This window comes from Aulonocara stuartgranti (assembly GCF_965226115.1).
Source record: "Aulonocara stuartgranti genome assembly, chromosome: 5".
NCBI classification, from domain to species: domain Eukaryota; kingdom Metazoa; phylum Chordata; class Actinopteri; order Cichliformes; family Cichlidae; genus Aulonocara; species Aulonocara stuartgranti.
Genome location: NC_138943.1, coordinates 18494166 through 18520310, shown reverse-complemented (window position 1 = coordinate 18520310; position 26145 = coordinate 18494166). Strand labels below are relative to the sequence as shown.

Genomic DNA, 26145 nt, shown 5'->3' with positions numbered 1-26145 from the left:
GTATGAGAGGAACATACCTTTGTAACATAGTTAACAAGAAGCACTCAGATAATACAAATTTCCCCCAAGGCAGCTCACTTAATCTGCAGTAGTTACTTACACACTGTGTAAAGCGCTATACAAATACAGACCATTTACCATTTACCAAACACACACACACAGATAAACAACCGCAAAATTCGGGCTATTGTTATTTGCCCAGTTTTAACCCATATTAATTTACTAGTATTCTACTAAAATTATTCATTGTCATTTTCATTTAATTGTCACGTAAAATTTGTTGTTTAGTGTGAATGTTAGTAATAACCCTCAAGTTTCAAATATCAAGTTTTTCAAAACAAACAAAAGAAACCATTTTAAATAGCTCTGTGGCGTTATTATCACTTTCAGATCAGTCCTAAAGAGGGCGCCACATGATATATTAAATCTTTTTTTTTACAATACTTTCTATATGTTGACAATACATACCACATTTAGGAGGATCATAGTTTCTAAGATATAATGATGCTGTGTTACTGATGCTCATCATCACTTTTTCACAACATGCTCGCTGTGTGATGCCCTTTAGACATTTAAGCATTTCAAATGAATATCTAGTAGGGCTGCCACGATTAGTCGACTAGTCACGATTACGTCGACTATCAAAATCGTCAACGACTAATTTAATAGTCGACGTGTCATTTGAAGCTTTGTAAGATCCCAAAAGACGCAGGAATAAGTAGTAGGATTTAAGAGTGTAATAACGGACTGAAACAGAAGATGGCAGCACTGCATGTACAAGGATGCCAGCTGCCGTTAAACCGCGAAGAAGAAGAAGCAGTGTCCGATATCATAGCTGTTTCCAAATTCAGGAACCGCATCCTCCTATGCCCGCATTTGTAGGCAGATTACGTTGCAGCGACACGACGAAGACTGTCCAAAAATCGAAGACTCCGACAAATGCGCCCTTCATTTCCCCAGATTTGATGGATGGGTCGGGTGTATACTTCATGGCCCAACCTATCCCAGAAGTCATAGCGCGGCCCTGCTCAGTTTCCAACAATGGCGGCAGCTAGTTAGTTTTAATATTACTCTTATTATTCTTTCTGGGTCACAAAATAAACATTTAACATATTTTAAGGCGAGAATGTAGCTGTGTAAACTTCAAATATCTGCTCAGTTTATCAAGACACCACATTTTTTCAAAAGCGCTCCAACGTTTTCGGGAACGCCTGTTACCCACTAGCTCGATAGCTAGCCGGGGTTCAAGGCTCACTAGAGCCTGTGAGAACACCGGACTCCCGGCAAATCGTTTTCAAACCCACCGCCGTCTTTCACTACTCAGGTTAAACATGATATATAAGTCACTTAGATAACTTCAAAATGTTATTGTTTAGCTTTTTTCAGTATTTTATTTGTTCCTGAGTAAATCGGTTTGGCTGAGATTAAAGTTATAGTTTTTCCACAGATGAATAAACGTCAAGCAGACAACTGATTATCAGAAGTGTGAGATGCTTGAGAATTTACTACGGTGTCCTGTTATATTTTAAATAGCAAGGAGCAGACGCCTGAGTTTATTAAACTCCACCGAAACAATCTTCAAATTTCATTAAAATTTAATAAACTATCGTCTTGTCTTTATTTTTAGTTAGCACATACCTTAAACACTTAAAGCTGTAAGCTAATGATAGTTATATAAGAGCAGATGCATGCGGTGCAATAAGCTGTACGTTTTACGTCCAATGGATGCATGATCTGATTAGTCGACTAATCCACAAACGATTATCAAAATAATCGTTTGTGGCAGCCCTAATATCTAGTTTGCTTATATTTTGGCCACAATATTTTTTTGTGGGCTATTAGCACAATTATGTTTTTTATGGTATTTTGCACACACTTTAAGTATCCCTGGCTAAAGCTACTTGAAATTGAAGGAACTTTTTGTATTTTGTGTACTGTTATTTTTGATTTACTTATTTTAATTTTCCATACACTCATTGACAGAATGGATGTGTGAAAAAAAATTGTGTAAACGAAGCTAGTTACACTTCATAAATTGGCGACCAACTACATCTTCTATTTTGAAAAGGGACTCTAACGTGACCTGGATAACACTGATGATGCCAGTACTTATTTGCTAGTACCAGGTTGCCCACTTTTACTCCTAATAGCAAGTGGATATGCATTTACCGTGTACAGTTATTTGCTAATAATTCATCAGTACAACATTTAACATTTTTAGAAATGATGAGATAATTATGAGATGGTTGTGTTTAAATCATCTAATGACAAACAGGTGTTAAATCCACCCTTCTTCCTCTGCTGATCATCCACTATTACACAATAATGCCTTTGGCAGAAATTCATCGCACCAGGAAGAAAGTGACTAATGAGACAGTAATGCTCTGTTTATTCATACAGGGGCAAAGGCCACCCATACCCATTACTCTCTCAGAATCAAATTCACAGGGATTTCATGAGAAGCAAATTTGATATGCTTATCCTTTAACATACTTGGAATGTGAAGCTTCGTGATAATTTGCCAGTGATGGGAACTGTACCAGAAACATGTAGGCCTATTTGTTAAACACAGTAAGCCAGCTGCAAGATGAGGTCTCTCTGGCTAAAGACTGAAAGTGTGTGTGATTCAGGTTGTCTCTGCTCAACACAGCTAAGCAAATCTGAATTTGCTGTTGGTTTGTGGTGTGGCCATAGATGCATTAACGTGTGTGTGTGTGTGTGTGTGTGTGTGTGTGTGTGTGTGTGTGTGTGTGTGTGTGTGTGTGTGCGCCAGTAACATCTATTGCTGACAGGCAGATCAGCGCTCTCTGATCACATCCGCCTTAATCCTTCTATCTACCCTCCACCCCTTCCCCCACTTTCTGTCTCTAGCTTCACATCTGGGTCTCTCTCGTGCTCACGTGTGCAGACAGACGAGCTGCAAACTCACAGCAGGCTTTCCTTCACAGCCCAACACACACACACACACACAAACCACTACACTGTGTGGCTCAGCTTTAGGACGTGGAGTGGAGTGTGTGTGTGTGGGATGGGTGTTCAGAGACTGCACTAACTGAACTTTAATTTCCTCGATCATTCTATTACCATTATCGCTGAATCACCTTTACTTTGTAGTGCAAATAAACCCCCATCAATCACAGATGTTTCAGATGCATGGCTCTGTTTGCATTTATGTGTGTGAATCTTTAAGATAAGGCCGGCGATATTGTTCCAACAGTGTGAGCTGAATACATTTGACATTAGGAGCTAAAAAGAAAGGCAGGAGGGTGTGACAAAGGACTGTCAAAGACCGCATAGAAGTGGAGTTAAAGAGAACCTAATGGTCTAGTGGAGCGAGAGAACATCAGTGAGGAAGAGCAGGGAGAGGAAGAGCTGGAAGGTACAGAAAGTGGGAAAGCAGGACAAGCACGGGAGAGAACGAGACAAGCCGCAGACACTGGAGAAGAAAACAAGCAAGATTATATTGAAAAGAGAAAATTTGAGAGGCATTAAGAGACACCTTTTGGAGAGCTTGGGGGGTGATGAAAGCAGAAAAAAACAGTAAAATAAAAGAAAAGGATGAGAGAGCCAGTCAAGGACAGATAAAAAATGAGAGTGAGAAACAGCCTCCCCTTTTGAGCCTGTAGTGGAGTCGAGAGGCACAATCGAGGCCGAGTAACTTCAGGCTTCATTCATCAAAAAGCATCACTAGCAGTTTCTCGTAAAAGGTTCGCTTCCCTCTAATTAACTGAGATATCAGCAGCTGGTGAAAATGTTTGTCTATGTGTTACGGTTATCTTGTGACACCCACACACCTACCAGCCTCTCTTATTTGATCAGTGAGGAGATGATGCTGATGCTTTACACTGTATGCAATGGCAGAGCAACAAGAGCCATTATCACCAGCTGTGCCATCTGCGCTAGGACTAGTGTAAAAGAGAATCATTGCCTGAATGACTGTGATTAATTTAAAGTGAGAATAGAAATGATCCCTAATTAGACTGTGGAAACTCATAGATTTGTTAAGGAGTGACAGCATTTTGCAGTTTAAAACCAATTTTCCAGTTTGTTCTCTACATTTCTGTTTGAGTGTGATATGAATCAAATATCTGAGTGTAATATGAGTCTTTTATAAATGATTTAAATGAAGTTTATTGATATCACTCTAGTGGCATACTTGGATACAGGTTTATTACTATCATGAACAACATAATAAAGATCTATTATAAGAAAAGATAAGTTGTGCCTGAAAGTGTTTTGACATTAAACTGGTGACCCACAATGCTGCTGCTGACACTATAGCTGTTTGAGCTAACTTTAGCATTAGACTGACAGGACCGACCGCTTTTAAGGTAATGAGCTTATAACCATTATATTTTATGGCTAAAAGTAGCTTCTATCAACTTTATACCCCATTGACCTGTCTGTCATGGACACGTCACAACTGATAAGGTACCTGAAATAAGTATAAATGCACCGCTTACCTCTATCATTTCTGTTCAAAAGTACTTGCCACTCCTCTTATTCTCTATGGACCATATAAAGATTAGCAGTAATTCAAAGTGTCAAAAATATAGCATTGGGACTACAGAGAGTTTTTATACATGACTTTTTTAATAGCAAATGCTTAAATATTATAGATACAGCAGGAGTCACTGGCAATAATAATGATATATTTTATCATGTACAATAACAAGACCATAACAATGAATCGGCTAAAGGAAATGAAGCCATCACTGATTTAGATTGTTTACGTCTGTGCTTTTCCTTCCACGAAACAATTTCCTTTCATTGTTTCGCCAGCTCGCAAAATTATAACGACTATCATGCTTCAGCCAGTTAAATTTAATCAGTTGCGGTGTGGCGGTGCAGTGGTTAGGACTGTCGCCTCACAGCAAGTAGGTGTCGAGCTCTAAACTGGTGCAGGCACGGTGCCTACACAGGTTTCCTCCCCCAGGCCACAGACGTCGCTTGTTAGGTGAATTGGTGATTCTAAATTGGCTGTGAGTGTGAATTTTTGATTGTCTCTGTGTGTTAGCTCTGAGATGGACTGCCGACTTGTTCAGGTTGCAACCTGCTTATTACCCAGTGGCAGCAGGGATAGCTAACAAAATGAACAAAAGTTAAAAATATATATTCAACTTTTTCACTTACTACGGCTTAAGGTGTGTTTGATTAGGTCATAGTCAAAGTCACAGGACTTGCAAATGAGGAAAATTGCACTTTTGTAGACTGATTTTCATATAAACATTGTGCCACAGGGGGAAACATTTTATGGGTCGCCATTTAGCACAAATTAGCACCTTTGCTCACTTATTTTGTCAAATGCGCAGCAGCTAAAGTTGAAGCACTTGTAAAGCGATCCAGAGACGTCTTGGAGTGGCAGGTAAAAAAAACCAAAGCATTGCAATGGTAAAATATACTATTTAGACATGTTACAGGGAGTTAAATAATAAAATATATATACACACATGTATGTGAGTATGTATGTATGTATGTATGTGAGTATGTGAGCGAGAGAGAGGTGTGTGTATTTTTTTTCTATGCAGCTTGTGAGGTATATTGATGGCTGGCTGTGTCAGACTAACAGTTTAATTTGGCCTCAGGAAATTTTCCACTGTTGGTTTTTCCACTCCAGGTGATTCATTAGGAGGATGGTTACCATGTTTATGCGCACATTTACATGTACTTGCATGTACATTTGCAATAATGGGGTTTTCCCCGACTTCTCGTTAGATGAAGAGCATGTTGAGTTAGCAGACTGATTTATAGTTTTAGCAATAGCATTGCCGCCCACATGCATACATAAGCTTTAAAACTTATGAAAATACAGTGATACTTCCATGCAGCCTGTGGAAGGACAGATAGGATATAAACCCTGGAATGCACTTAATCTACTACACCCATCTATCAAGATTAGCGATTAATCAAAAAGACACATTTGCAGCTCATTCATGCTTCTCTCTGTTTTTTTTATGATGCTGAATGTGCTGCTGCTCTGCTCTCTGCCCACACACTGAACAGTTCAGAGAGCCGCGGCTGCATGGCGGCAGATTTATCGAAAAATGTTGGTGAATCCCATCAGGTGGTGAAACAAGCTGGAAAAAGTGCAAATTTGTCAAACTATATGATTAACAGGCGCTAAGTCATTTTAAAAATGACTAAATCAAATATCCTGTGTATAAACAAGCTACAATTAACTGTTAATATTGTTGATGAGGGTTCTTCTTCTGCAATTTAAAATCTCAGCCTGTAACAGCTTCTACATATTGTTTTATCTTGCGGCGCACTATCCGTGGGCTACCTGTATCATATTTTACTGACTTTTATACAGTTTCTCTCACTGCCACTTTTTCAACAGTAACTTTGCATGATGTTTCTGATATTGTGAGTATGACACATGGACCTGTCTGTCCATGTGTCATACTCACTCAAGGATCATCTCCTGGACTCTTTGTACATGACTGCAGGGAACCCATGCTCATTTTATTCTAGCTGTTCTTATAAGCTACGTCTGTGGCAGATGTGATGAGCCAAGCAATCGCTGACAGCTCCACTCATTTAGGAACAACACAGTTTGACATTTTGAGCTGAATGTGAATAGGCTTCAGTCTGCATGTGTGATGAGGTAAACACTTTTTGTCTCTCTCACTGGGATGGAGGACAGGTGACACAATATATACATAAACACAGACACACACACGTGTACGCAATCAGTCAGAGGTCTGCAAAGGCAGACAGAAATATAATGAAACGTATACATGTGTGGACAAATTTAGTCATGTAGACATGGTGATGGAGAGATGTGGTCACCGAGCTTCATGTGTTTGTGCCTCATTGAATTAATCACAACGCAGGCCGACAGACTTAGCTTTTGTGTGTGTGGGCGTGTGTGTGTGCACGTGTGTGTGTGCGTGTGTGTGTGTGAAGCAGTGAGTCAACACTGGTTTCCATTCAGACTGTAATGTTTAAGCCCTTTAAGCTCCAAATGAGCTCTAAGTCTGCCCATGACCAAAGATTTTGCCAGTCAACTAGGGGGACGATGAGGGGTCTAGTCATTGGGTGTTTGTTTGTTTGTTTATTTAATTACACTATGTTGCCAAAGGTATTCACAGATACATCCAAATCGTTGAATTCAGTGGTTTCAATCGCTTCCATGGCCACAGCTGTATACAATCAAGCACCTAGCCATGCAGACTGCTTCTACAAACATTTGTGAATGAATGGGTCGCTCTTAGGGGATCAGGGAATTCCAGCGTGGCATCGTGATAGAATGCCACTTATGCGACAAGTCCCATCTTGAAATACCCTAGTATTATAACAGAGTGGAAGCTATTGCGAACAACAGCAGTGGGGTCAGCAGATGCTGAGGTGCATAGTGCGCGGAGGTCACAAACTTTCTGCAGAGTCAATGGGTATAGACGTCCAAACTTCATGTAGCCTTCATTTCAGCTCAAGAACAGTTTTCATAAAGGTATAGATAAGGTGGTGTTTTTTGTGGGAGGTCCCTTTTACTGTAAATATGCATGACAAATATCCGACATTGAGCAAAAACTCAGCCTGCATTGATATAAATATTTGTTGATTTATTTTTGTCAGGAAATGTAATATTTAATATTACCGCTGTTGCCACTTGATGTAGGCGATTCATCGATTGTCTCTAATTTAAAACTTTTTTCTGCCAACCAGAGCAGCAATTTTGTTTTCACGAAGTAATTTAAACTTTTTTTAAAAGATTGCACAATCTACAACAGAAAAGATTCTCCCTTTCCCAACAGGGACACATCCAAGATATCAAAGTTTCTAACAGCTCTCACTGTCCTCTTTGTTTCCAGACCTCTGATCCAGCTCAGCATTTTAAAAGGCAGGACTTTCAAACTGCTGCCCACACTCAGAGCTACAGACAGATTGGCATCCAGAGCAGAGCATCTCATTCCCATGCCAATGGAAGCCTCAGCATCAGTTCCTCCACTGCCCATCAGACACAAACACAGAGTTTACCGCAGCATTCACCCCAGGGTCAAGCACAGTCCCATGCTTCAGATGGAGGGGTCCCACCTGGTCTAGCCAACACCCTGGAACACATTATAGGCCAACTGGATATTCTCACTCAGGTAAGCAGAAGTAGTCCTGGTCTTTCATGACAGAGTGTACTGTACTTTGTGCCTCCTACTCACACTCGTCAGAACAAAAGCATCATTTACTTTACAGCCTGCAGTACAGAGACATTAAAGAAGCATAAAAAACCCACCACAACCTCACAGTGTTGTTTGGTTTTCTAATGCTGTGCAGTTATGTTTAGTTTTATTCCTCACATTTATTGTTATGTTTCAGTATTTTAGCAGTTATTCTCTACAGAAGGTGACTGGGGATCTGTGCATTAGCTGTTTAAGATTGGGCTCCAAAATGTAATTGTACTTAACATCCTCCAAAGCAAAAGCTTAAAAAAAAGAAACTTGCTGTATGGCTAAAGTCTGGCAGCTGAGAAAAACTGTGTCTCTGTGATGTGAGTAAGCTCTGGTTTGTTTGTGAAATCTGTCCTTTATATTTATTTGGTCATTGCCATCAATTTCCTCTCTATATAAGCCCTTTTTTTTAATACAAGGGTTATATATGCAATTCCTGGCTTCCCTTTGATTCCTGGGTGCTGCGGTCTGCTTGCCAAAGTACAGTATCTTGAACATAATACTGATACCCGAGCTGCTCCTGATGCGATGATTGGAGTGTGTGTGTGTGTGTGTGTGTGTGTGTGTGTGTGTGTGTGTGTGTGTGTGTGTGTGTGTGTGTGTGTGTGTGTGTACACAGAAAGCACTTAGACGTAGAAGAAAGTGCTTGTATGAATATGTGTGTGAGTGGGTGAGACATATATTTATAAAGAGTAAAATAGAGTAGAAAAGCAATATACAAGAACCTGTCCATTTACCTTTTAGACACCATAGGTTTTTCTGTATCTGGTGAAGGCCAGACCGGAGCCTGGAGGACTAAAAATAGATCACTAAGGAAGAGCTGACAAAGAGGAGTAACCAATTTAAACTCCGCAAGCTCTGTTTGTTATCAATATATGTCCTTTTTTTGTTGTCTTTTTTTTTTTTAACTACACAAATGCGATTAGTGATGGACACTGAAAGGCCACAGGGAATAAATGTCAGAAACAATTTAAGGCTCTGCAAAAAGTTTATCTATAATTTTCACTTGAAACTTTTTGCAGGCGAACTTAAACAGTATTAAATGAAATGCCTGTAGCTCTGTTTAATTTGATAGGAACACAACACAGCAAGACAAAAATACAGAAACAAGAAACTTTCTTTCTGCCTGTGGCACAAAAAAAAGAGTTTTAAAGTATTTAAACAGAATAAAATTGTTCAAGGTACAAAGACAGCAGGTGAGAGAAACAACTTGTCATGTGTAGGGATGGGTACCGGTATCTGACATAAACGGTAGTAACCAGACCGAAAAGCAACGCACATTTCGGTGCTTTATTTCGGTGCTTTATTTCCCTGAGATGTCATACACTTTGAATTCTAGCCTATCATTTTACCTTTCCAAGGATTGTAGGCGGGCCCAGGTACGTACGTTCTTTTAGAGCAGAGCTACAGATTAAAAATGCCCAAGGCGAAGCGGTCAAAGTCTGGCTGTACTTCACAGCAAAAGATGCAAACTCAGTAGCCTGCAACAAGTGCTTTAAGCTGATATTATGCAAAGAAGGTAACACCAAGAATCTGATGAAACACCTGGCGACACATAGCGGGTTTTTTTTTTTTTAAAGCCGAGAAATGCGCCATATTTGATAGCTTGCTGCGAGACCTCACACCGTGCACATCTACTGCGGGTGTGGTGCCTGTTATCGGACCTGGAGTTAGCAACATCCCCCAAGAACTCGAAGAGGAGAGTCCTGGCCCGTAGCCCTGCCAGTGTAGCAGAAATGATGACGGATGATGATGGCAGCAGCAGCCGTTCTTCTCTGCGTGAGTAGCTTACTGTTGTTCATGTGTAATTTACATTGAGTAGGCTAACCACGTTATTACATTAATGCATGTAAGGTGAACTAGCAAACATCATCGTAGTTACATGCGGCTGTCTTCTTGTTTGATGGCAGATACTCCCTTCACCCTGGCCAAAAAGGCTAAAATGGAAAAAGTGGAAAACAGCTAAACATGAGAGGTTTTTGGACAAAGTTTGTGTTTTTTCCATTGATTAAGCACTGCTTCCAGCCAATAGTGATACCATATATCCCCTATAGCTGCAGAAAAGGCTAACATTGTTATCTTTTTACAAAAAAAACAGCTAAACATAAGAGGTTTTTAGACAAAGTGTGTGTTCTCCATTCTTTAAGCACCGGTTCGAGCACCGTTTGAGCACCGGCACCGTTTCAAAAGTACCGGTTTGGTACTGGTATCGGATAAAACCTAAACAATACCCATCCCTAGTCATGTGGTTGAAAAAAGGAGACTAAAATAATGAGGAAGAGGCAGCAGAGAAGAAATAGGGCACCGAGAGGACACAGATGTAAAGAGTTGAATGAGATGGAGCTGAGACAGCAGAAAGATGTTTGGTCTTTCTCTGTACTCGATGCAGTGTTTCAGCTCCGAGCTTGTGCACTCTGAGGAAAATACATCATTCATATATGCGTGCTAGCAGCACTTACTCTTGCATAGTAAGTGTAAATACTTAATGGCCTTGCAGAGACACAGAAACACTCCTTGTATCCGTGTGTTTCTGTCAAAGGGTTCGCGCTGGCTCTTTCACCTATCCTTTCTTGAGCTTCAAACTGTAGTTCACCATGTGGGAGCGTTTAATATTGGGCAGGAACTGCCAGGCAGCTAGCTGACCCCTCCCAGGGGGTGGTGCCAGCCTTTTCTTTCAAGCCTACTGTACCCCAGCCCCGATACCAGATGGACCATCTGCATCTGGTTTGCTATTCGGCTCTCTTGAAAATTTGTTTCATTCTTGGTTAGTGGAAACATGAGCAATGTCATTTCTAGGACTAGATATTGTTAGAGGAAATGCATCTTGGTTTCTGTAAGTTTTTTCTTACTTTTTTCTGGGTGTTACTGGGAAAAAATGGCCTTCCCAAATAGTTACAATTATTTCCAGAACAGAGTCATTGTCTTCACACCATATTAAGCCTGTGATTTGTTATAAAGATATAGGCAGTGACTGCGAAAAGGAGAAAATAGGGCAGTATATTATGTAACAAGGTCTGGATGGCCAGCAGTAAAATCATGGACATTGTGGTCATGTGGTATATACCAACCACTGCTAAATAACCTGTAATTTCTGCTCCTTTTTTTTAGCTGTTTTGCCAAATAAATGATATGAGGTGTTTGCTAAAAATGCGGCCCGCAATACAATCAAACATCTCTACTCCGATCTCGTCCATCTAAAGAACGTTGTTCCACAACTCTTGTCTTTTGTTCAGATGCAGCTTCGCAAAGCAAAGCCATGCTGCCATGTTCTTTTTAGAGAGAAAAGGCTTTGTCCTGCACAAATTGTACTGTCACAAACTTTAACATTTAACATGCTAAAAGGGGCAATGCACCGTTTGACCTTGGGATAGCATTATGTTAACATACACATTAATGCAAACTAACCAGACTTCAGCTTTTATAGAGGTGCTCACACTTCCTTGATGATGTTAATCAAGTGAATTTGATTAGAAGCACCTGGCTGCTACTTACCCTCTGAATTCCTATGGAAGCAGTAAGGGTGTATTAGTTTTTCCACAGGGCTGCAAACTTGTACTCTTGCACTCAATTATAGTACTTATGTAAGTTTTCCTTCTTTATTCACACAAAGTCACACTCAGAGTAGTCTTTTTGAGGCTGATGTTAAAAGCCAAATGAAAAGAATCTCAAGAAATGCAGAAAATGGAAAGAAGAACAATTTTAGTTAACAGGTCTTAACGTGGAAGGCTTTGGAACGTGTGCAAAGTTTGAAAAAGATGAAGGAAATGGCTTGAATTCATTCATCTGTAAATGCCTGATGGGGTATTGTCACGTTGCCAGGCGGGTGGCAATGTGAAATTAAGACCATACATGTATCTACTAGAAGTCTGAGGGTTAGCACTTGGACCAATATTTTTTTTAACTTTGACTCTGCGCACATGCAATGTTAAATGCAGCCGGACAAAAAGTAAGTCTGAGGCAGGCTCAGTCGTTGGTCGTTGAAAAGAGATGTGACCTGAAACAATCTAAGGTGCTCGTATTACTTTCTTAGCTAGTTCAAAGTGTAATTTAGCTACTGCCGCCCATCCTCTGGAGATTCGACTGACAAGGCAACATTACTTATTTCGGCACTATAGTCCTACTCCGTTATAAATCTTTTTTCGAGCACTGTTTTTCACCATTACATTTCTTTGTAACTCTAATACTTGAGGAGACCGGGAGGAAAGATGATGAATAATTCAACATTAAACTGAATCTTCCAAAGGCTCAGAGTCTGCTGTGTTAGCTGCTTTTCTCTTGTCTGCCCCCTCCCATTTCTCAGCTGCCATAACGCTTTCTCTCTCCTCTCTTCGCTCTTAATTTATTTTTTAAATTTTTATCTGTGCTGAAATCAGGTCACATTTACATATAATGTGCCATATTTTCCACCTCCTTTTAAAATCAGACAGTCTAAATAACAAGTAAATAGACAGATGAAATGGATAAAGAAAAAGATCAGTATGAAAATGTCAATTAAAGCCTGCAGTTGGCTTTCAGATATTTGGAAAATTAAATTTATTTGGAAACAGCCTATAACAGCCCTTTTCTTGTATCTCCAGGAAGATTTTTTAATACACTGGCTTTACATTAGGATACATTATTTCATGGCTATCATGTTAACTGTTCTCTTCTTTGTATGACATTTTTCTTTCTCTGCTTATTCTACGTGTTTGTCCATCGAGTTCAGCTTCATAGTAAAATATGACATAGTCAGTCTGTTTGTTTGTGTTTATGGAAGTGAATTCTACTGTTTTTATTTTTCCTGACAGTCGGCACAAATTTCTAAGTAATGTAAGGAAGTAAGTATAGTTTGTATCTGTGGGAGGTTTGTTGTCCAGACAGTGTATCGCTATGGCAACCAAGAAAACAGAGCTTTAAAAGAAGAAGTACTTTAGACCAAACGATGAGCTTTTTCTAAATCTAAGTTGTTTGCACTAACCAAATCTTTCCGTGTGATTTGTTGTGATTTAATAACATATTAAAAAATAATACAAATGATTTATGAAAATCGGTGACATGTCTGAGTTGTACTTGGATCTCTGGTGTGAGTAGCAAAAGTGATTCACTGCACCACCAACCCCCGCCCCGCCCTCCAACACATGGAACATATGGACTTTTTTAAGTAAGTAAGAAAAGTTAAAAAAAAAAAAATTTTGTGTCTGTGAACATGAATGTGTTCATATGAGACTGGAGAGAGATCATGTTCAGGAACAGAAAAATAATGTGTGTCCAGAAACCGATATAAGATGGTTAAAATCTATTGACAGTCTCAGTTTTAGTTTTTACTCTTCGTTAACTAACCTTATTCTATTTCTTTTTACATTTTCTTAGTTTTTGATCAGTGTTGTGTTTGTACATTTACGGCCACATGACCATGAGCACAGAATTGATGTTAAAGACGCTAAACTGAAGCTCTAAGGAATATTAGGAGAATGTGAAAGGAACATGTTAATGGACTGTAAATTCCCTGAGAGCACTTTCTCACAATATTTTTAATCAGTTTCTGTGAAGAATGGCCTCTCGAACATAAACCGCTGTTCTCTAAGGAAACCTTTATTTTTCTCTTTCTGAGGAATTTAAATTCTTTCCAGTATTTTTGATAATGAGGAACTTGAAGAAATCTGATTTATAAGATGAAAATTATGCCATGTCGCTGAGAGCTGCTCATGACAGGCTCGATTTACTACCTCGAGTATCTCAGGGAAATAATCAAATGAATTTAAACTGATTTTAATAGAGAACAGATGTACACTTGTAAAGGTTAAACTGGGTTTGGGATAAGGAATGGCTGTATTCATGTTTTGCAGTCTGTTAACAACAATATTGTGTCAGTATACAGGCCAGTATTTGCTTTTTGGTACCAGTAGTTTAGTGTCGTATTAATAAACTTGTATTTGTTAAAATCTTAAATATACTATTTTATTTTTTTAGCTGACTCTTTGCCTAAAAAAATGTTAAAAGTATTAGCATATGTTGTATTGCTCTGAACCTTATCCCTTAGATTCTGGACTCCTACATTAAAAAAAAAGTTCATGTTAAGCCATCAGTTTACTCTGAGAGATGGTTAGGGGCCGTCAACACCCATGTCCGAAGGCAATATGCTTTGGGGTTGTGCTTTCATCCCTTCATCTCTTCATCTATTTCAGTCCTGTCCATCACCCTGATATGTCAGGAACACCTGGCAGGATCTTCTTTGGTGGAAGAAGTTTTGGCAGGAATGTGGACTTGATGAACTTTTTTTGAATTTTAAGGTCAAAGATCAAGGGCGCTAAGACTTACATAACACATTTTTGACCATAAGTCAAGAAGTCATACTTTGCTTATAAGGAACAAATGCGTGTTAGGATTAAAAACAACTAGCAGTTGATGGACACGTAAAATAGTCAGGCTGTAGTTTCATATATATAGGTGTACCACGCCTCTTGCCCTCAGACAACTGAGATAGGCTCCAGCTCCACTCCTGCCATGACTCTGAACTGGATAAGCAGAAGAAAATGGATGGATGATGATTTTGTTTTTGTTTTTTTCAAAGAAACTGTGAATTATATGTCACTGAATGTAATTCAGGATTCTGCAGGTCAGTGTGAATGGGCTGTTTCTTATGTAGCACTTTTCTCCTCTACTGGAGCACTCAGAGTGCTTTATACAGCATGCCTCATGCACATCCATTCAGGTAATTTTTTCTGTGTCTAAGTGCTTCCTATCTAACATTCACACTCCAATGAACGCATCTCAGAAAAACTTTGAGTTCAGTGTTTTGCACTCTCCAAGACTGGAGCAGCCAGGCGTCGAACCACCAACCTCCAATTAGTAGATGACCCACACTACCACCTGACCTACAGCCAAATTAATCCTTTCATTTAGTGATAATAAGTAGCAAAACACGTGTCTCATAACATGATTTACAGACAGATGTTTAAAGTCTCATGTCCTCCTGCTTTTTACATAGAGTTAAAGTTTGCCATGTCTCTTAAACAAAAAATCCTTTGCCTACTCTTTGAGCTTTATGCTGTCTTACAAACATTAGTCTTACCTGGTGGGCTATTTGGTGGCTTTCTGCCAACAAAATGGTTTAGATGAGGATATGTATACACACCCCACACCTGCTGATTATTAGTGTGATTTGATTTTCTTTTTATCCCCATCATTTAGCTTTTGTGGGCTATTGTTCCTTTCTTTAAACTTTGTAGTTTCTACTTTAATGTATGTTTTTCCTGTTCTTTTCATGTGGTCGTGGTGTATTTAATAACCTCATTTAGAGGAAAGAATCAACTTTTCCACCTTGAACCAGCACTAGTTTGCCTTCTTTTGACTTTCAGACTCTTCTAGCACAGGTCATAACAAACCTGAAAGACTTTGTAAAAGATCCCAGTAATGCTCAGGGCACTGGAGAACATAATGTGTTCTGGAAAGGAAAGAAAAACAGCTCTTTCTATTTTTAGGAGCATAAAGATTTGGTTTCCACTCCACATGAAAACTAGATGCCTGTATTATGTTGCCGCTGCCTGGGGACACGTGCAAAAATCACACACAGAGAGACACCAATAGCTGGCTTGGCTGAGAAACAGGGAGCCATATCAGGTTAGGGTAGTATTGATCTGGAAAGGGGAGGCAGGTTGACGGAAGGAGAGAAAGCAGAAATGCAACATCTCACACGACGCATGAAATAGCAGGAGATTTTATCTAGTTTGACTACCCAAAAGAAAACATTACTCGCCCACTCAGTGTTGAACTCAGTGCCTCGTGATGTGTATCTTAGACTATCAGAGACTAAGCGTTTTAATAGTCTTTGTCAGTTCCTGCATCAACATGTTTTTGTTTATTCATATTGTAGCTCTGTGGAGTCAGCAGAGGAGTGATGAGATTAAAATGGGAGTTCTGTAACGTGTAGGAACTTCTCTGAGCTAAAGTCGTTTGGTTCATAATAGAAAGACAAAGTTTTGAGTTGTTTTAGAACTGGGAAAACCTGCACAGCCTCTTTTAAAAAAACAGCCTCGCATTGGTGCTTATTTATTATTTCTCTTTTATAGTGGGCTTTAGGAAGCACCATAAAAGAGGCGAGGTTCAGAGGCAAGTTAAAGAGCAAGTCAGCTCAAACATCTGCATTAATTGCAGGACTGAACCTCTAAAAAAATAAAAATCGGAAAAATTTGACAAAAAAAGAGTGCCTCTGAGTTTCTATCGTGGACACAGTTTAAACTTAAAGTTTGGATGGTCAACCCCACTAACGTGTTCAGGTTGTTCATAAAGGAGGAGGATGAGTTTGTAATGAGCTACCATAGTTAGCAGGACTGGGGCTAGTCTGGACAAGGCACCATGACTTCAGCTCTTTATTTAACACCCACATAGATGTGGGGAGCCTGCATGAAATACCTTCCACTCGTCACACCGTTGCATGAAAATGGAGTTAGTGTTTTGGTTTCACAGGTATTTGCTCAACCACTGAAACACCTGTTCTCCACATGCCAAAATGAAGTAGATTAAGTCATCTGCAGTCATCTCGAGTCTCTCTTGTTCTCACCCGCTCACATCCTTTCTTTATCCTACATCATCTAGGTCTTGCGATGATAAGACTGAAAAGACAGGTGATGAATTTTAAAAAATGTTTTCTTATCCAGCAACACATGTCATTTAGTCACATATTTTTAAGCAATATCGTAATTGTAGCAAATGATAGAGTGAAAGACTGTGCAAAAGTGTTGAGCAGTGTTGAGGAGTAACGGAGTACATGTACCAGCCTTACGTATTTAAAATACAAAATAGGAGTAGCTGTATTCTGTTACAGTTACAGTTTAAAAAGGTGGTGTTCAGAATACAGTAACTTTGTTGAAATAAATGGATTACACTGCAATTTTTTCCTGTTTCATATATCAGGCTATGCCCTCTCTATTTTTGGTAATTCCACGCCGGTGGAAACCCAAACAAAACACGCATTGAGGCTCTAAAGCCTGTGTCTCAATCTCGTGGCCTATATCACCCCTACTTGCAGCCCGCATAATGACGTGACGAAATTATTGTTCAAAAAATTATTTAATATGAAGGCAGTGTAGCCCAGTTGTAAGTAAGCTATTAAGACTCAACTGTACACTTTTTTCGTGTTTTTCTCTGAAACGATAAGTTCCATTGGAGCAGCCTTTCAAAGCCTCTCTCTGTCTCTCGCAGGCAAAGTTGACCCAGACAACAAAGTAAAGCTAGTTTTCAGTTACGAGCCTGACACGGGACCTGACATATTAGCCAGACGTCCATTTACTACGGTTCGGAGCCGCGGACCTGTTTTATATACGTGCAGAATAGTTTTGTACACGAGATCGCTGCTAAAAGTGCAGCCTTACCTAATGTCCACCCTATTGCTCATTTTGTATTAAGATTTAAAAATCTAGTTGTTATTGGTATGGCGAGTAACCTTCAGTAATAGTAATAAATCACACAGCAATAGTACATTCATGCAGTTGTAAAAAGCTTGATAAAATATTGTAATCCAGAATTCAATTCAATTTTATTTATATAGCGCCAAATCACAACAAAAGTCGCCTCAAGGCCAGAGTATTCAGAATATGTTACTCTCATTGAATAACGTAACGGAATACGTTACAAAATATATTTTGTGGCATGTAATCTGTAGTGGAATACATTTTAAAAGTAACCTTCCCAAAACTGGTCTTGAGCCATCCCTCATTTCTCTGTATAGGAAATAGATGAAGCAATTCATCGACATATGTGAGCTTTCTGGTTATTTCTTTATGTACGCTTCGGGAATAGCTCTCCAGGCTTCTTGAAGGACATTCAGAGCTCTTCTTTGGATGTTGGCTGCCTTTTCTTCTGTTCTCTGTCAACATGATCCCACACTGCTTCAATAACTCTGGGGAAGGCCAATCCATGACTGATAGTGTGTCATTGTGTATTTTTCTATCCAGGCATGCTTTTACTGCGTTGACAGTGTGATCATTGTCATGCTGAAAAATAAGGCCACTGCCAAGGTGTTTCCAGATGATATCTCATGGTGGCTCAATATCTGGCTGTACTTTTTCTTCTGCTTTCACAATTCCATCAATTCTGAAAAACATCCCCAGCAACACTGGCTCAAATGCAGCCCCAAGACATGACAGAGCCTCCACTGTGTTTTAAAGAAAGCGTGAGACGTTCACTGTTTTAACTCTCTCCTGAGCTCTATTCACTTGGCATACCTCAGTCCTTTTTCCCCCAATGGAACAAGTTCTGTGTTTTTGCAACAGGCTGCTAGTAACAAAAAGTGCCTTTGGTTCTGAACCAAACTGGTTCCCTGTCTATGTGTAGACGCAACACTGGTTCATCCCTTACATTGGGTGCCGTTTCATGCTGGAATGATTCATAGGTCAGTGTTTAGTGTCTTAAAACACAAACAAAAAACAACATTCCTCTAAAAATGGTCAAGTGCGAGAACTGGACTGAAAATGAGTGAAAAACCATTCAAAGTTCAAAGGAAAAACTTTGGAAAGCCTGAGCCAAAAAACTTGGAGAACTGTTGCTCAAGACCACTTTAAAAAGAATATAAGTCCATCTCTTTAGAAGCAAAATATGAAAAACAAGGGGAAGCTCAAGAGTTTTGTACAGTAGTGTGTTAAATCTTTGCTCATGTCTTTAATTGTGCCTGTTCATTTATCCATGTGCGTGTCACATCTCATCCACTGCTGGTTACATTTTGCTAAATATTGTGACTCATCTCTGTGCTGCTTTTTAGTAATTTCAAAATTGCCCTCACTGGCACAAAGCACAGCATACCGTACAATTACAGGTCGAGACATGCTGACATACTTACATGCTCTTACTGGCCCAAACCTAGAGTGCCTAATCTGTCTGGGGATGTTGTGTTTACTGTTTGATTGTTTCTGCCCTCAACCAAATTCTGTTGCCAAGCCCTTCCATCCAGATTTGCTTAGTCGCTGTGATTATGTTTGTCACCAGGCAACATTAGCTCAGTAAAACAGTTATGTAAGAGATGCAGGATTGCCACTTAACTGTTTACAGAAGACTCATTCAGAATTACTGTCATTTTTTTCGTGATTTGAAAAAAAGAAGCTATGTTGTAGCATTTAGCTCAGATGTCTTTTCAAAAAGATTTTTAAATGCTGCTTACTTTCTATAAGACAGTTGGAGTAGAAAAGGTGCTCTGCCTGCTTTTTTTCATCGTCTTATCTTTTGTAAAATAAGCAAACAGCCAAGGAGATCTCTATGAATCATATTTAGACTCATATCCTTGTTTATTACACCTCATAGTTAGAATTACAAGCCAAGGGCTGTTTGTCTGTGTAGCGCTTTTCCAACATAGAGGACATTCACAGTGCTTGGCAAACCGCAAAGAGAAACCGAAAAGAATTAAACAAATCTAGACTTTAAAACAAAAACTATATATGTTTTCAGTGCATTCACAGCTGATTTGAATGAATGAAAGGCACTTGAATGCCAGAGTAAACTGGAGATTGGGTAAGGCTACTTTGCCACATGATTTTGAAGGTAGTTTATCTCTTATTTTTTTGATTCCTGAGACTTTTTGCCTTTAAAAAAGACCTGTGTTTAATTATCCATTAAATGACATTTATTACAGTTTTGTAACAAGGTTTTTATGCTTGCAGGGGAAGATAAAAAACACAGTGTATGGCTGCTTTACCACTGGTTGGAGAACTGGGTTTTGTTTTTGTTGTAGCATTAGCGCAGTGAGCTGCACTCTGTGCTCCACCTGTGTTTGAACTCTCCTTCATACATAATCCATTTTAGCTCAGAAAGTCATTGAGATAAAGCACAGTGGGTGAAAAGTTCATCCAGTTGCATTACTGTAATAACCAGGATTCAAAGCCTTCCTGTATCCAGTAGGGTTGTGTAAGGTGTGTGTTAGGTGTGTGTAAGAGCTAACTAGGTTTTGTCTTTTAGTACATTTGAGAACCTTCTGTATGACTACACAGGTCTGACGGTCTCTAGGAAAAGCTAAAACCATGACAAAATACTGGGTTATCCAGCATTTCCCAAGTATATGGAATCATGTTTTCACCCAATTCTGTATTTAACTCTTTTCCTTCTTGGAGATGCACAAACATGGAGCAGGCTTTTGTGCTGAGTTTTGTCAGAGTTAAGTTTAAGCCCTGCAGATATTAATGTAGAAATTAAGCGAATGTATCATAATTGTACTGTACATTGTTATAAAAGTACACATGTATTGCAATACACTTATGTATATCTGAACAAACAATTTTAGAAATGTAAAAGTGACCTCACATATATTTTGCGAAGCTATGAAGAAAAGACAACAGTGCACTGAAAAATCACACTGACACACACACACACACACACACACACACACACACACACACACACACACACACACACACACACACACACACACACACACACACACACAGAGAACAGCAAAGACATCAGCTATTGATCTTTAGTTTCTTTCAGTTCTGTGTTGAGTACAGTCAGATCTCTTCAGGCAATGTTGCTGCTTTAAGCCTGTTTGTTGTACACTGACTGTGTGTCTGTACTTTAGAAAAGCTGCCTGTGTACCCACAGGGTTTCCAAATTTGTCATCCTTACTCTTCAGCCAAGTTTTCAGGTGGATTTTAGATGATCAAATCGATTTTACAGCTGATTGAACTTCTTTCCGGCAATGCTGCCAAACAGGAAATGAGGTCATATCTTAGCAACTGTGTCATTTATTTTGACACCAAACCAAATAATTAGATTATACCAAAAAAAAAAAAGTAATTTGACCACTGGGAGGTGCTACAATAAGCAAAAACATGTTTGTTCTTTCAGTCCACAAAGTCACGCTTTTAACATGACCAGATTAAGTTGCCATGGCGACTGAGCCCTGCTGAATCACTTGGACCCCTCTTTGGTGCATGCAGCTATGTTACACTTGAGAATTTTTAGAACAGGTTCAGTAACATCAGTGGCCACTGATGAGATAAAAATGCCGGTTTCCTTCGAATATTTTGTTGTTTCACTCTTGCCTGATCATGTAGACGAGCAGACTTGCTGTTTCATAACTCCCCCGAGGGTCTTTTATCCATATTTTTTGTTGGTTTTTTGGAATTGCAGTTTTGAGGCTGTTACTGACTGCTGTTGGAAGTTGGGGGTTTTTGTCATATAAAAACTTTTAAAAAGTAGAATTAAGCGTTTCATCATTTATATCAGAAGCCGATATGAAGTTCATAATGTCTAATGTGAGTTCTCACATTAACACAAAACCTCCGACATTGTCAGTCGCACCCATGCTGAGCAGTGTCTTCATTTTAATGGTGACACCTCTGGAAATTACACCTGGTGGCCCCTCTCATAAATGGGCTCGGATGACACTGCGTTCGAATGTACGGGAACAAATACGCCACAATTACTGCCACTGTTGGAGGGTGGTCAAAAGAAAAGTATGTCGCACTGTGATCTCACTGCCCACACATTCCCGTCCTGAATCGGAAAGCTAGTTTCTTGTACTCTCTGTGTGAGTAAGTGTGTTTATGCAACCGTGTGAGAGAGAGAACAAGAGAGAGTGCGTGCCAGACACAGAGACTGTAGTGTTTTCAGTTCGTGCAGCAGATTTTGCTACGATAATCAGCTGGATTGTTTTGCTCGCCCAACATCTGTCTCAAACACACACAAACACAACCATTATATAGTCATTACTGTCAGGCTGATGCTGTGCAGCCCTCTCTGACATGCTCTTTCTCTCTTATACATCTCCTTCCTCCTTTCTTTGTCTTGTTCCTATCCTCTCCTGTCTTCTCTTCTTCCTCCAGACGGTTTCGATCTTGGAGCAGCGGCTGACGCTGACGGAGGATAAGCTCAAGGAGTGTTTGGAGAACCAAATGGAAATCGGTCTACATCTCCAGAGAAGCGAGGAGGCTTAACGTTAGTGGTACCAGAGACACATTGATCTGTGTTGTTGGAGGGGGGAAGTGTGGTTGCATCAACACCATACACCGTTGCCATTTGATCACACTGAAAGCAAGGACTGAACCTTAAATGCACACTGAGCCTTCCCGCTGATGTACTGTGTCTGGCTGTGTTGAAAAGAGATATGAGAAGTGAAGGAGTTGAATATTAGAAAAGTTTCAGTACAGCAGTGCTGAGCATGCAGTCGCTTTCCTGCTGACAAAAAGACCCCACTTTACCGCTGTGACACACTGTGTGCGATTGAGCGTAATGGCTGCCTGTACAGGTGTTGACACTTGTGCACAGTGTGTATGTTTTTACCCAGTCTATATTGTGCAGGAGGCCATTAGCCACTGGGGGTTTTTTTTTTCACCGAAAAGTGCATATTTGTGTAACCATCAGTCATATTTGTCATTTTTGAAAGGAAGGATGTGGCTCAATGATCCTGTTGCGTTAAGACAGTTACTCAAGACGTTTGTTCTCTGGTAACGTTTACAGAGCCCCCACAGTGCCTTTATTTAGTTTAAGGTGAGAGAATGTTTCCAGCTGACAAGCTTGAGGCCATTTTTATTACTATTTCTATTTTAATTACACAATGCATCTGGTGATAGGTTTTGTTTTTTGTTTTTTTTACTGAAATTACCATTCTTTAGTGCCTCCAGCAAGTACTGAAAGATAACAGGTTGTTGATTTTCATGGTGACTATAAATGATGCCAGACCTCATATTTTATGTTAAAGTAATGCTGCTTTTTACATTGGTTCTTTTTGTTCTGTCAATAAAACTTTTATCCACTGAAAACAGACTTTTAATAAATGTTTTCACTTCTCAAGTGTGGCGTGAAAGCCAAAGTTAGGTGATGAAATATTTCTGGTTCCCTTTTCGTTATAATGAGTACCATTTTTATAGCTTTGTAGAAAAAAAAATGTAACAGGCTATTACTAAGAGACTGGTCATTTTCTCGTTGGGAGAGCTAAAGTTACTGCCAGAGAAGTCATGACTTCCCTGTCTTTGTTGTGCTGAGCAGAAATGTGAGGATCATGAGCTGTGAGCGGTGTCATCCATTGCTCATGGCGAGTAATTTTCAACCCGTTCTTTACCACAGTTTGAGCGATGATTAATTTTTTTTAAAGTATGGGGGTGAATGCTCCTTCCCCGCTTGTGTCCAAAATTCTTCGGTTCCCCCCCGAGTATTTTACGTAACCTGAGCGCTGATGCTGGATCAGTATTTTTATTTTTAGATGCTTCATTGAAAATGTGCCCGAGGCTGCGCTTAGACACACACTGTGATTTTTCAAAGAACAGATCCATGGTTTTTTTTGTTTTGTTTTTTGTGTGTGTGTGTGTGTTTTGGGTTTTTTTTTTTTTAATTCAACAAACTGGAAATATGATTATATACAGTAATGAGTCATCTCGAGGTCGTTGTGGAGGACTCATGGCTGTGCCATTGAGAAGGGAAAATATTAATGCCTGTTTCTTTAAGACCCGGCTCGGGCTCTGCACTAATGGAAAAAGAAGAAAAACAAAACCGGAATTCTGGAGCTGCAATGCCGGGCCCACTCTCTTCCTTCCTGTCTGGGGCCCGGGGACACACATATATATGCACACACACACATGCTCAGACATACGCACTCTCAGAGAGACACTCCAGCCAGAGAAAACAACTCCCTTTACTATGGGCCTCAACCAGACAGCCTGCCAGGAGCACCAGTGCGAGAGAGGAGGGGCTGAAAGAGTGGGTTCAATAACTGCTATGCTTCAGTGTGTGTGTGTGTGTGTGTGTGTGTGTGTGTGTGTGTGTGTGTGTAGGAGGGGGTTGGTGAGCCTATGAGGAGAACATCTGGATATGTTTTTCCTGGTGTGCTGTGGTTGCCGCCGCTCTTTGTGTGTATGTGTCAGTGTGTGTTTTAGTGCTTTACTAGTTCAGCGTGTCACGTCTTTACATTGTCCTGTTCCTCGAGGCTTTCTTTTTCCTCAAACATCGCATTATATTCTGACAGATTTATGATGTAGAAATGATAACCAATGGGCTCAGACTGCCAAATGTCTCTGCCCTCTTGGAGCAGGTGGAGAATTTCCCGCCACACAAATTATGCAAACTATCTAAAACCATTTGGTATTCTTAGAACTACAATATGTTGCATGTATCCTAAACATTGAAATAGTCATTTCCCCAGCATAGTGGTCACTGCTTAATGAGCTGATGGGGAACTGGAGGTTTGTAGTTCCAGGAAATAAAAGAGAGGTTGTCTGAGGATCTAAAATACTCAGAACAGATGTGAGGAAGTAAAATAACACAGAAGAGCCCAGCATTCTGGAAACTATAGGTTGTGTAATGTGCAAAAGTTTCCAGGGAATTAGGTGCATTGTACATTTTTACTAGCCCAGTGAGACACATGCAGGGGGTTCACAGAATAATATCGAAATGCTTGGTAAAAACAAACATTACAGTTTCTAATTTATAAAAGAAACCTTAAAAAAGCAGTTGATATTTTCCAAAGATGTATAACCTAATAACAAAGCTTTCTTTATTTCTTTCTAACCTGGATTGCTAAAAAAAAGAAAATCTACAAAAATATTACATCAAAGGGGTTGTGTAGTATGTCAGACAGTGTAAAATGCCTGTAATTTGACTGCAACCTAATTATGCCCCACTTTGAAGCAGCGATTGAATCAGTGATCAGCCCTTTTCTGATAAATGGGTTACCACAGTGTTTAAAGCTGAGACAGAACCCCTCGACTGAAAGTAAGACCACTCTCACTGACATCATAAACCGTTAATACACTTAAATAAGCTTCAAGAACAAAGAGCAGAGATGCTAACCACATTTGACTTATTTTAAGACTGGATGTGTTTTGGAGGTTAAAGTTTCCACTGTTTTTATACCATATACTTTTATTTCATTTTTTTTTATTGGGATTACTTACAGCGCTTAGGAAATGTATTTTTATTTTATTTATGATATTTTCTTAGGCCACTTAAAGCAAAAAAAAAAACTTCAAAAATCAGTTTAAAGCTGGAAATCATGTTGTTTTTTTAATTCTGGAAATAAAGAACAAAATTCACATTTCTATTGCCCAAGATTTGAGCCGGCACACTGGACTTCTCTGGGGATTTGGAAATTGATCAAGCACAACATTCAAACACTCTGTTCGGGAATACAAGTAAATAACTGTAATTTTGCTTCTTGATCAAAAAATAATACAGTGGAACCCCGACTTACGAAATTAATTAGTTCCAGAGGGTCTTTCGTAAGTCAAAATTGTAAGTAAGTCAAAGCACCTTTTTCCATCGCCTTTTGAGCGAGGCGATGCTGGCTGAAAACGAAGTTCTTGGTGGAGGCTGAAGAAAGCATACATAGGCATGCATACATACATACGTGTACATGTACATAACATTATGGAATTTAATTCTAAACATTAAAACTAAACTTACATTTACGTTAATTAATGTACGTACGTACACTGTGCAATGATATTTTAACAATTTTTTAAACTCGCTAATATTTATGCCTTATGCCGGCCCCATTATGAATGAACGATAGGCTAATTGCAAACGAAAAGCATACGAAATAGCACACTGCAACAACAATACGTCTTTCACGTGGAACAGCGAAATGCATTTCGCAAACGGATTTCGTTACACTGGCATTTTGTTGTACCACGGGCAAAAATATTGCCGTTAAGTGCCTTCGTAACTTGAATTTTTCGTTACATGGGGTCTTCGTAAGCCGGGGTTCCACTGTAATTTTCTTTTTTGTAAAACCGTAACTTTGGAAGTTTATGGATAACAGCAGTAATTATGTTTCAACATTCAAAATATACTTTTTGGAGCTTGTAATAGTTGTGGATTAACCATTACAGAAACATAAAAAACATTTTTTAAGTACCAAAGTGGTACATTGGTTGGTCGTCTAATAAATTTGTTCAGCACTCTGCTAGTTTCAGAAACATCACTTATTCTATGTATTGCCGGCCTTTATTTAAAAAAAAACAAAAACATTATAGTTCTGTTTTTTAGGGGAATACACAGTACAGATCTACAGTTTGGGAAAGTT

The 26145-nt window shown here is 39.4% G+C and overlaps 1 protein-coding gene across 2 annotated transcripts in view; it reads left to right on the top strand.

The window, feature by feature from the left end:
* poc1a (POC1 centriolar protein A) overlaps positions 1-22888 on the top strand; it is a 59305-nt gene extending 36417 nt beyond the window's left edge. For both annotated transcript variants that reach the window (XM_082533188.1, XM_082533189.1), the window contains exons 10-11: positions 7815-8093; positions 21953-22888. In XM_082533188.1, the coding sequence (XP_082389314.1) occupies positions 7815-8093; positions 21953-22063 (390 nt within the window). In that variant the 3' untranslated portion in view covers positions 22064-22888. The remainder of the gene's footprint in view (positions 1-7814; positions 8094-21952) is intronic.
* Positions 22889-26145: the final 3257 nt, after the last annotated feature.